At 44.7% G+C, this 12,335-nt stretch overlaps 1 protein-coding gene across 1 annotated transcript in view; it reads left to right on the plus strand.

Moving 5' to 3' along the window:
- TMEM132E (transmembrane protein 132E) overlaps nt 1-12,335 on the plus strand; it is an 881,764-nt gene that overhangs the window by 734,201 nt on the left and 135,228 nt on the right. The window contains exon 5 of the mRNA XM_069226765.1: nt 8,375-8,518. Coding sequence (XP_069082866.1) covers nt 8,375-8,518 — 144 coding nt within the window. The remainder of the gene's footprint in view (nt 1-8,374; nt 8,519-12,335) is intronic.

Raw genomic sequence — 12,335 nt, forward strand, 5'->3', positions numbered from 1 at the left:
TTGAAGCTTTGCTTGGCTGAATAAATATATGCACACCAACATGTGGGAAAAGAATGTTCACATTTCCAAAATATATTTAAAGTTGATATTTGAGTGATAAATAATATAGCACTGGGGCACTTATTACTAGTATCATTACCTTTGTGCTTGCAACATTTAATCTAATCTGGCAATGTACTACTCATGTAAAGGCATTCTAAATCAACCAATCCTTTTTTACAATACTGCTGTCAACCCTGCCTGGTACACAGAGGTGTGCTTACTGGTGGTCTTGCACTTGGTGGCCACTACTATAATATTGTCTGTTGTAATATTACAGCATTAGTAATATTAGTAGCTGGGGATGATTTTCAGTAACCACAAGTAGCTCTCATTACAGAAATGGTATCCCTTCTTGGCTAAACAAGCACTGACAATGGCAATTGTTTTGGAATCTGTATAGTGAAATTGGTAGCAGGCTTCACTAGCACAGGTACAACATAGAAATCAGTGGTAGCCTGTTTCCTAACACACAAAACAGGCTCATTATACACAGCAGTAACAGTGCGAGATTCTTTCACACATGGAGAATAGGCACAGCAACGGCCACAGCAGCCCTCCTACCCGATGAACACATACATCACAGGGAGCAGCACTGCACACTTCCATTGTCCCTAAACATCCTTCAGTTCGTCCATTGGGTAGCCTCAGAGTTGTGTGATAAGGCTCATGGGGAGTAAACTGAATGTCGGGATGAGGACGGAGGGATAATAAAGCGAGCAGACATGGAGATTTTATGGACACAAGCGAAATGCCACAGTGTTTGCCAGTTTGTCATCAAGCATGAATATAGACTTTGTTACAGCTTGGTAAGGTTTTATGAGAAACCCATCCCACCCACAATCTTGCTATCCTAGGGTAGGAGGTAGGAGATCCAGTGTGAGAAGAGGATGCTGCTGCTTTAGAAATAGGAAGTGATGCTACAACTGTATTATTTTTTTTAATTTATTTATAGCATTTGTAAAGTGCTCTGCCACCAGCGGGTATCCCACCACTAGCCACTAATGGGTGGAAACATAAGACTTCTGCTAATAGGTATAGACAAGCTGTCCTGAGACACACACTCAGATTACTTAGGAAAACCCAGGTCTTGAGGGCTTTTCTAAACTGGAGAAGGTTGGTTAAAGATCTGAAGGAGGCAGGGAGTGGATTCCAAAGTCTGACCTCCTTGTCTGGATTTCCTGAACTTGGCCACACATACTAGATTGGCCAAAGATGAGCAAAGACACCTGTTGGAAGAGTATCTCCTTAATCTCTTTTGTAAGGGAGTTGGTCCCAGCCCCTGCAGGGCTTTAAAAACGATACAGAGTGATTTGAACACAATACTTTGTTTTAGCGGCAGCCAGTGTAGATCCTTCAGTGTTAAAGAGGAGGAAGCTCTTCTGGGTCTGTTTAAGGCGAGTTCGGCAGCCGCAGCTCGAACACTTGACAGACTGAGAAGCAGATAGTCAGGGGCTCGCAGCAGAAGAGCATTGCAAAAATCTAGCTGATGAGGATAACACTGCATACCACTAGTGCTCTGATGGAGGAGGGCAGCACTGGAAGTATCTTCTGCAGGGCTCTTAAAAGTGAGAAACAAGTGCCCACCGTTTTGTTCATGTGGCTCTCCATGCTGAACTTTTTGTCAAATGTAAACCTCAAGTTCTGAACCGTGTCAGTAGGGACAATGATTCAGTCAGATGGGACTGGCCAGAAATTAAGGGGAAGCATGACCGACTCCTTATTGGGCGAGCAACATTAAATTTCAGTCTTCTTCTTGTTGAATTTAAGGGAGTTAGAGTTGAGCCACAGAACAATACCCTTCATGAAGTCATTAAAGGTGGTTAACTTCTGGATGCCTGCCAGCCACAGAATAAGTTAGGTGTCATGGTCATAATTAACTAGCTTACATTATGGGATTTAGCAAGTGAGATCAAAGGGGCCATATAGATATTGAAAAGAATTGGGCTGGTTGAAGAGCCTTGTGGGATGCCCTGATTAATGGCCCGAACTCCAAGTGAAATGGGGGGAAAGCAACCGCCTGACTTCTGTTCGATATGTAAAGTTTCAAAGAGATGTGTAAGCTACGCAATTTTAGGCAAAAAATCTGAGAATCCTCGTTGGTGTTACAACTGAACCTCCTGCATAACATAGTAAGTTCTTGTCATGAGTACTATGTCTGATTCTGAAATTCAAACTATGGGTCACCACTACGGTAGCCACTGCCAGCAGTGAGAAAATATCCATTGTTTTGCTTTCTTCTGTTCGATAAGTAACAGCAGAAAAAGTTCAAAACTGTGCCACTCACCCCAGTCGTGGCCAGCGGTGACAGAACTGAGACAGACCGTATCAAATGCAGCTGAGAGATCTAATAAGATCAGGCTACAGATTGCACTTCATCAACCCGCATTCTGAGCTCATCCAATGCTGTGAGTAACGCCGACTCGGCCTTGTGGCCTGGCCGAAAGCCAAATTGCTCCTCCTCGAGCAAGTTATTGGCTTTCAAATATTGAGAGAGTGCCTTTCTCACAAACCCTTCTAGAATTTTAACACAATAAGGCAGCAGGGATATCGGTCTATAGCAGGGTTCTGCAAAATTGGTCCTGGAGAGCCGGGTCCATGCCAGATTTTTAGCATATCCAAATTCAGAAAAAAGATGTTTTAGAAATCTACATTTTTCTAAATGTGGATATGCTAAAAATCTGGCCTGGACCAGGCTCTCCAGGACCGACTTTGCAGAACCCTGGTCTATAGTTACCCGGGATGTAGGGATCCAAGGAAGGCTTTTTCAAGATTGGCAGAACAATAGCTTTTTTTCAGATGGAAGGAACCAAACCTGACTGGAAAGACTGACAGCAAATTTGGCAGAGCAGTGGAAATAGCTCCTTTGACTGTTCCTTCCAAATGTTATGTGGCAAAGGATCCAGAGGCGAGCCTGAAGACGTGGCCATAGCCATGGTGCGGAAAACCTCCTCCGAGAGGGGTCCAAAGTGTTACTTGAACATGTCCCACTCTCAGTACCAGGAGCAGTGGCGTAAGGAAACTTGAAAGGGATCCCCTGCAAAGTACATGGAGAGGTCCCCACGGACCCACTCAGGAGCTCCCAGGGCATTTTACTGAGGGGGGACCCTGGAGCTCACCCCCCAATCCACAGGAGCTGCGGGGGCCTTTGTTATGCCACTGACCAGGAGACATGGGAGGATTGGAACAATCTACCTGATCCTCCAAGGACGTCTGACTCAGGTTTGAGGAGTTAATGCTTTCTAAAATGTTTTTAATTCCATCCCCAAAAAGTACTGTGACATCATCTCAGAGAGCCTGCAAAGGGCACTATAGCTTGATTCAGGCATGCTGGATTAGACAGTTCTGTTGTGATCTCGAACACCTTCTTGACTCTATTCGGGGCAGCCAAAATAGCGTTGGCATAGAACTCCGCTTTGGCCTTCATGATTCCCATCTTATATACACGCAAGGCATCTTTAATGGCCTGATAAGCGGTACGCCATCTTCTTTCTGCTTCTTACAGGATTGCTTTAGAAGCCTAAGCAAGGCGTGATACTAGGGAGCAGGGGGTTTCTGACAGGATTTTATTTCCTTATGTGGAATGAATCCAAGGTTTCCAAGATTAGATTTTTTAAAGCAGCATAAATAACTTTAACTGACTTATCAGGGTCAATAGAGGGGGGTAGCTTAAAAATGGGTTCGCCAGTTCTGAGCGTCTTAAGTTTGTTCCAAGCTCTGCCAAAACGTGGCCTGGCTGGAGGCAGTTTACTGGAGCAAGGCTCTCGGCCCTGAAGTCAGAAAGATACCAGGGCATGATTGGTCCAGCAGAGAGGTGGATTATTACCCACACTGGCTACCCCTGCTGTGGCAAAGATAAGGTCCAAAATGTGGCCGCCCTTATGAGTCGGGCATGAACCAGCTGTCACATTCCCATGATGTCACAAGATCCTTGTAAATCCCTTAGTGTGGGAGACGGATCCTTATTTTACCACAGATTAAAATCAGAGAGAACAATAAAATCAGAATCGGCAGGCGCCATATTACTAAAGAGCTTAATGAGGGGCTGTAGGTATGAGCTTGACAGTCCTGGAGGAAAGACAACATAGAATGCCTGAACATAGGCAGCCTCCTCCATTTTTAAGGAGAAGCCCAGACGTTTGGGAGCAGAAAGTTCATCCAGACTAATTGAGACAAACTGCCACTTATCCTTAAAAATAAAGCCCACTCCACCTCCTTTCCTATTCGCACATTGTTTGTGGAAGATACTGTAGCCTGGCGGGGAAGCCATACCAAGATCGACAGCTCAGTCTGGGGAAGTCCAGGTTTCCGTTAAAAAGAGCGTGTCCCAATCACCGGATTGGAGAAGCAAGTAAATTTCCATCACATACTTTACTAAAGATCTCACATTCAATAGTTTGCATTTCAGTGTAGTCGCCAGCTGAGTTGTATTGCTACTGGATAGACCGGATTGAACGTTCCCCTTTCCCCCTCCCCAACCCTGACATTTTAAGGGAGCAGGAAGCCTGCATACCAACTTCTACTAGCTGTTCTCTGGGGAATACTGAATACTGGCCCATGAAGTTCCCTTATGGTCTGAAGGCCAAGTGACAGCATGACTGGCGCTGTGCGCAATCAGTGCATGGATGGACGCAGACAGGCTTGCCTTTGGTGCGCCTTCGGAATGCCAGTGCGTGCCCGCTGCACTGACGCACCAGTATCAGACTTTTATAGTCTCCTGCTGGTGAGGAATACTAGACCGAGAACAAAAATGGCGGCCAAGAGGTGATTCAATCTGACAGGTGATCACCTCCAGTACTCCCAGTATACACAGTCACACAATCACCCCAACATAATTAAAATATTAAAATTAAAGTGCAGCAAAGTTTCAAAGAGATGTGCAAGCTACGCAATTTTATGCAAGAAAGCTAGAATCCTCGTTAGTGTTACAACTGAACATCCTGCATAACAAAGTAAGTTCTTGTCATGAGTACTATGTCTGATTCTGAAATTCAAACTATGGGTCACCACTACGGTAGCCACTGCCAGCAGTGAGAAAATATCCATTGTTTTGCTTTCTTCTGTTTCCAATCAGTCTAAGGTTTTGGTGAAGCTATGTACAACGTAATATCTGATTTATATTTTTATGTTTTATTTTTACAGTATTATATAGCACTTACTTCATAGCTTGGTATTAATGCCCTTGGTATTAATGCCCTTTAGACAGACAAAGATCAGTTACAAAGAACAGCAAATCATGTTCAACTATGATGACATAAAATGAGGCAGTGTGGGAAATAGTATTACTTGAGTGTTTGTTATCTATTTCTGATGAGTCAATTTCTTCTTCTGGCTGACACAGCACTATTTGGAGTTTAAAGGAGGTGTTGCAAAGCAAGTGAGGTTTTTATAGCTTTTCTGGGGGAGAGAAGGTCTTTCACGCCTTTCAAGATTTTGGGAAGAGAGTCCCACAACATGGATCATGCCCAAGAAAAATATTTTTGTGGATTGTTGGTCCTTCAGTAGATTACCAAATACCTCGCCACTGACTGTTTTATGGCTGTTGAGTGATTTCCATACGTAGAGACTGTTCCTGTCCATAAAATCTCTTACCCACACAAGTTGGAGTAAGCCGGGGCTTTAGCAACCATCCAACATTCAATACCTAGCATCAGTAAATGTGTCCTCAATATTCTCATTAGTTAATTAATGCTGTGTTTGGAAAAAAACAGATGACAGATGGGTTATTGAATCGCCTTTCTTACAACATTTGTGCTTTCTCTCCTAGTTGTTACAGCACAGATAATAGTTTAACTCCTCCAGTCACTCCTGGTGTGATTTAACTTACACACCCATCAGTGTGAAAGTGCATATTGCAGAGGTTAACATATGGTATTACTGCTTGCCTGTTTTCAGTACTGTGTCATCCGACTTGCACCCATTCATGGAATGCACCAGAGCCTCCGCTTGGTGCCAAAGACTCGAACTATCACAAAGGTTTTGTAGAGAAGGGAGCTGAACACACATATCTTTTTAGACATGGACCTAGCCTAGCTTCTTTGTCCTCATTCTGCCTTATCTTCATTGCATTGCTATTTTTCCCAAATGAGTGGAGACTGAAAGTTAATCTGTGGTCCTTATTAATTCTGTGTCATCATGGGAATCTATTCCTGTTTGAATCTCCACCAATAGTGTTAATTCTTTCATCTGTGGCTAGAGTATTCTTCTCTTTCTGCTTTACTCTTTTGGCACCATCTGCATTTGCTTATTTGTAAGCTGATGCCTCTGCAGTAAATCTTCATCTGGCCTATATCTTCTATATAACACCAAGTGATCTCTTACCTTTTGTGACCCTTTACTGGATGATCTCAAGCACGTACATGAAAAGGGGTACACATTGCGTCAACAGTGAACCTTGCTTTAAACAGCAGAGAACAAACATGAAACCATGAATTGTACCTACATTTGTATAGTATTTTGTGGAAGGTACAGAGATGGGTGTCTTTTGCAGTTCTGAGCCTCCAGTAGATTCCTCCTTCACTGTGTAAGCATAGCAAGGCTCACTGGGGCCACTAGGCAGAAAGACACATCATCCATGCTGAGTAAAGGATCCTCTTGTTTCAAAATGATACATTAGCAGAGGTGGCTGCCAGTACTCTACCATCGTGTATTTGAACTTGCCTCAGCCAAATTCCCCATAGAGTTTTAGAAGAGTCATACCATATTCTATTTAAACAATTCTGGAACTATCATACCGGTCCAATTTCAGCTGTATCGAATTGGAGTGACAGGTTAGAGGGGAGAAAGCAAACACTCAAGAGGTGATGAGGAGGGGTTTAGGTTAGGTTTAACCACTGACAGTCAATTGGAGTAGTATTCCAACCCATCATTCTTTTACCCACCATGCCACCTCAGTTTGGACACATCCACATGCACATCAGTACTGAGCTTGCTCCAAAAGGAACAATCATGACCGAACTACCCAGGTGGTCCTCCCTGAACCAGAATACAAGAAACCCAGGACCGGTTTCCCCCTATTTGTGTCTCAACAGTAAGGTGTAGCTTGGCTCCAGTGTCACAGTGGGTACGGGACCAACTTTCAGACATACCATTGCCATTTAGAGTGGTATATCAAACACAGACAAGGTGATGGGAGGAATACTTGCAATAAGTCTAACCACTGGTGATCACTCGCGGGTAGCATTCTAATCCATTGTTCTTTTGTCCACCAAGCCACCTTAGTTTGGACTCAGCCCTATGCAAATCAGTTTTGACCCTACACCAATAGGAATAGTCCAGCCCGGACTGCCAGGTCAGGTCCTCCCTGAACACAATCAACCCAAGACCAATTTAATTCTGACTGGGGCTCATCAGCCAGGTGTAGCTTTGCTCCAGTGGCAGAGTGAGCACTGGACCCATGTCATGCATACCCTTGGCACTTAGATGCGGTGCATCATACCCACAAAAGATGATGGAAGGAATTCTTGCAATACGTATAACCACTGGCAATCACTCCGGGTAGCATTTAGACCCATTGTTCTTTTGCCCACCATGCGTTTGGAGACTGCTATTTGGAAATAATTTTTGACCCCGCTCCAGTAAGAACAGTCCATCCGAAATACCAGGGTAGGTCCTCTCTAATTTGGAACACAAGCAACCCAAGACCCGCGTCACAATGATTGGGACTCATCAGTGAGGTGTAGCTTTTGTCCAGTGGCACAGTAAGTGAGAGACCCACGTCTGGGCATACTATTGCCACTTAGGGTGGCACATCATACACACAAAACCATGTGCAATCGCTCATGGTGATTCAGTCAACCTATAGCCACCTATTAAGCAGTACATATTTTGTAAGTGGGTAAGTATACATATACTAGCACCTTGGCACACAGCGGTACTCCCACACCATGAGTACCATTTGTCTTTCTCTGGAGTTTTTGAATTCTGTTAATGTTTTTGCTTGTACCACTCCTACTGCATGGCAGATGCAATTATTTACCACTCTTCCAGTCAAGATCTTACCTCATTTAACTCATGAGACTTTGCAACAAGCATTGACTTGGATCCTCCTGTTGCACAATGACACTTCTGCTGGAATATGCTCACCTCCTGTACCGTAGTAAGAGCTATTTGTTATTTAAATGCCTGTTATGCTGTTGTGCTGTCATTAGTGGCACTTTTGAAGTGCACAGTCAACCATTCACGTTCTCCATCTTCTCTTTACTGTAGTTATTTTAGCCCTGGCTCATTTTTCATCAGGGGTGGGTCTCACATGTTACCATATCTAGAACCTCAATCAAGTGTGAGATTGCCCAGGGCATTAGCACTGACACCCTTTTGTTTTCTCACTATTCAGGACACAGAGATAATCAACACTGCCATCCTCACAGGCAGGACAGTGGCCATCCCAGTCAAGGTGATTGCCATCGAGACCACCGGGGCCATCACAGACGTGTCCGCTGTCGTGGAGTGCAAGTCAGCCAACGAAGACATAATCAAGGTGAGTCTCTAGAGCCATTTCTGAAAGATGATTATGTCTGTTTCATAGCATCTGTACCCTACTCCTTCTGATCATGACGTGAAACTCCACTAGGGTGCACAGAGCACCTTTTTATATCTCTTTACCCAACACCCTGCTCAGTGGCGGCCCCCGCAAATATCAAAGAGGGGATGGGGAAGGGGTCGATGGGGATGGGAGAAATATATATATATTTTTAAATGTACCTGTTCCCACCGCTGCCACCTTGCTCCTCTCCTCTTCTCTTCTGGTGTTCCAGCATTCCCTGGGGCAGCAGCTTAGGCTTCCCAGCAATTCTGGCGCTGCTCTCATACTAAACCCAGTATGAGAACAGCACCAGAATTGGTCCGAGTGGCTTGGTTTGCCTGACAGTGCACTGGAGCCTCTGCAGTTTCTCCAACCTGGCAGTGTAACACAGCCGGGTTGGAGAAACCTAAGTGCGCATGTGTGTTTGGTCGGTGAAACGCACATGCACATTTAGTGCACAGACTCCACTCCCCTTCCCGTGGCCCAGCCCACCCCTCCCTGCATATGCTGGTGGCTGAGCCAACAGCTGTAAAATAAAACCATAATTAAATATTTAATTTTACAGCTGCTGGCTCTTAGCCAGGGGTACGATGCTCCTCCGCCATTGCGGAGAAGCCACCCCTGCTGCCCATGTGAGTGGAGATCAATCTAGAGAGACATGTTTGGTTGCTTTGGTAGAATTTTTCTCCTTCTCCATAGCATGTGCCCTGATTCTGTCCGTCTTCCATCTGTCTTGTCCTGCCTTTGCCTTTCATAGCTTTCTTAGGCACACTACCTGAACTCTTCTTCCTTGTTTCATCTGTTGCCTACTCCCTTCTGGCTATGGCCCGGCCAGCTCACAGAGGCTACGCACCACACACAAGATGAGGAGCACACACAGAAGAGTTTCATTAAAAGGCTGCAACTTCTGCAATTATGCACGCATATTTACCACTGCCTCCGGATATAATGACTAGTTTTGTATTATTTCATCAGTTTAATGATTTCAAAGATGTAACCACCAACCCTGGCTACTGAGGATGAAGAAGTGGTCAACCAACTGTGAACCACCCCTTCTATGGGTATGAAAAAGAAGCCCAGGCCCACATACGACCGTCTCTAGAGATTACCATATCCCAATTAAAAATACCTTTACTTCCATTGATCCAAGAGAAGGAGTTTGAAAGTTTATGCTAGTAACATGGACTAGCTGGTTCTTTGCTTTAATGTATAAATGTGCCACACCGCCCTCAAGGTGTGCCGTTTACCTGCATCATCTGCCCAGCATACTGCTGGTGGGACGAGGTCACTCAAGTGAGTGACCTGGTACTCAATTGCCATGTCAAACATAAAGGACCTGATTACAAGTAGCATGGTGCAGGCAGGCCACAAATACTAGGACTGGGATCACCTATTGTGGCTGGTAAATCCTTAAATGCAACACAGCAAGATGATGGTTGGAGTGCTGAAGCTTTCTAAACACTCACCCCCATCACAGATCTGGGCTGAATCCATTGTTCTTTTGCTCACCATGCCACCCCAGTTTGAACCCAGCCATATGCGAATCAGTCTCGATCCTGCCCCCCATGGGAACTGTCCCGCCCGAACTGCCTTGTGAGCAATAAAATGATGGATTAAACCCAGATCTCTGACTGGGGGTGAGTGTTTGAAAAGTTTCAGCACTCCTTCTGTTATTCTTTTGTGTTGCTAAAGTCAAACTAAATGGCCAGAATATGCCCAGACGTGGGTCCCTTGCTAACTGTGCCACTTGATTCAAGCTAGCCTGGCTGATGAGGGGGGATACCACGAAACCGGTCCCAGGATTCTTGTTTCTGGTCCAGGGAGGACCTGGCCTGGCAGTTCAGGCTAGACTGTTCCCACGGAGAGCAGGGTCAAGACCAATTTGCATATGGCTGGGTCCAAACTGGGATGGCATGGTGAGCAAAAGAATGATGGATCAAACCCAGATCTCTGACTGGGGGTGAGTGTTGAAAAAGTTTCAGCACTCCCTCCATCTTCCTTTTGGGTTGTATAATCCCCTAGTTGCACCACGTTTTTCCAACCAGAAAGGGGAATAACCTGTGGCACCCGGCTGTATCTGGCCCATTCCTGCTGGCTATCCTATTTCTGGCTGTGTTTCTGTGCGTGAGTGCATGAATGCGTCATTTCTTTGCACAGAAACACAAAGAGAGACACTGGGTGTGGTTTGGCACTGGTGCACGTTGGTATCGCCGTTCCCTCGCCTTCCACAGAGATACTGTCCCTCCCAACTCTAAATCCATGCCAAAGTACTTTTCAGTCAAATCTGTACAGGATTCTTTCCAGATGGTGAAATTTCACTATTACAATCTACACATTCAGGTCTTTGAAAACGATGGTGGCTCCATTTAGCGATGCAGAGAAACCATGATCACAATGATTAAAAAGAAACTGTCAAGGTGGCAGATTGATTTATTTTATCTTTCTGCATCAGACGCCTAGAAGTCCAACAAGTGGACCAAGCTTGAGCTGGGTATTCTAAATGATCCTCTATTATTGGACCTGGTTCTTTGATATTTCCTTGCACAGCCTTAAGTGTCATTTGCAGATGGAGGACCGTGGCTGCCCTCTGAACCTCCAATAGTCTTTCTGCCCTATTGTGCTGAATGCTTCTGGAAGACAGAGCTCAGTCATCAGAAGGAGTCCCTCTGGCACAATCCTGCTCACGTTCCAAGAGTCTTGAATGTGACTCTGTGCATCGGCTTTTGCTGCAAGTTGAAGTGCCTATTTCTCAAGGACCCATCACAACTTAAAAGACTTTTGGATGGGCAGACTTTGTCCCTTTAAGAAGCACTCGAGCATATCAGGTCGGGTGCCCAATGGCTAAAAGGGGCTTGGCAAGTCCTCCGGATACTTCTCTCAGGTTCTCCGGGTGCTATACAAATGAGTAGAGAGGCCCTTGGCATAGGATGCCCATGGCCCTTTAATGAAAGAAACATACTCAGAGAAAAGTGTGTGTTTAAGAAACGGGGGCATCTTTTGTAATAATGTGACCACCTGCTAATGGGTTATCACTGGCTCAAATTTGCTAATGTTGTCGGGTGACCAGATTATAAAAACTAGAACCTGTAACATTGCACAAAAAAGAAGAAGCACTCCAATTTTACATTTAACCTAGAATCACAGAATGACAGCACTCGTCAACATAGAAATACTGAAGAAACTCTTAGTAAAGAAATAAAATCCTATTTTAAACCCAATATCATACCTGTTAATTAAATTGTTTTCTGATAATAGCTGCTAGCTAACTAGTCCTGCTTTGGAAACATAAAAACGTGGCTCCCACTTTTTTCAGTGGACCCTCTCAGAAAACCAGGACAAAAGCCACATTTGCCGAAATCTGCCGGGACAGCCGCAGAAGGAAACCTGGTCACCCTGTATTGTTGCCGCTTGGGGCGTAGTTACTTCTTGCTTGATCTACACATTGCTAGTGCGCATGCCTGCACCCGCATTCCAGTTTTTCCCAATACAGGCTTCATGAGAAATCCAGGATTTGCAGAAAACCCGTATGTCGTGTATTTTACTCTGAGGCTTTACCTGCAAGAAATGTGTAAAGTTTCTCTGAAATATACCAGGAGAGACGTGAGAATTGCCATAGTACGTCTGTTTTCAACAGAGTAGTCCTCAAAAAACATGTAATACCCGTTACTCTCTATGCCACTGCAGTATCCAGAAATCCCCCTCTTCCACACAATGTGCAATTCCAGGGGTTAAATTTCAAGCTATTAATAATGAGGGCCACAGATTTTAACAT

The sequence above is a fragment of the Pleurodeles waltl genome, chromosome 3_2 (assembly GCF_031143425.1).
Source record: "Pleurodeles waltl isolate 20211129_DDA chromosome 3_2, aPleWal1.hap1.20221129, whole genome shotgun sequence".
Lineage (NCBI taxonomy): Eukaryota > Metazoa > Chordata > Amphibia > Caudata > Salamandridae > Pleurodeles > Pleurodeles waltl.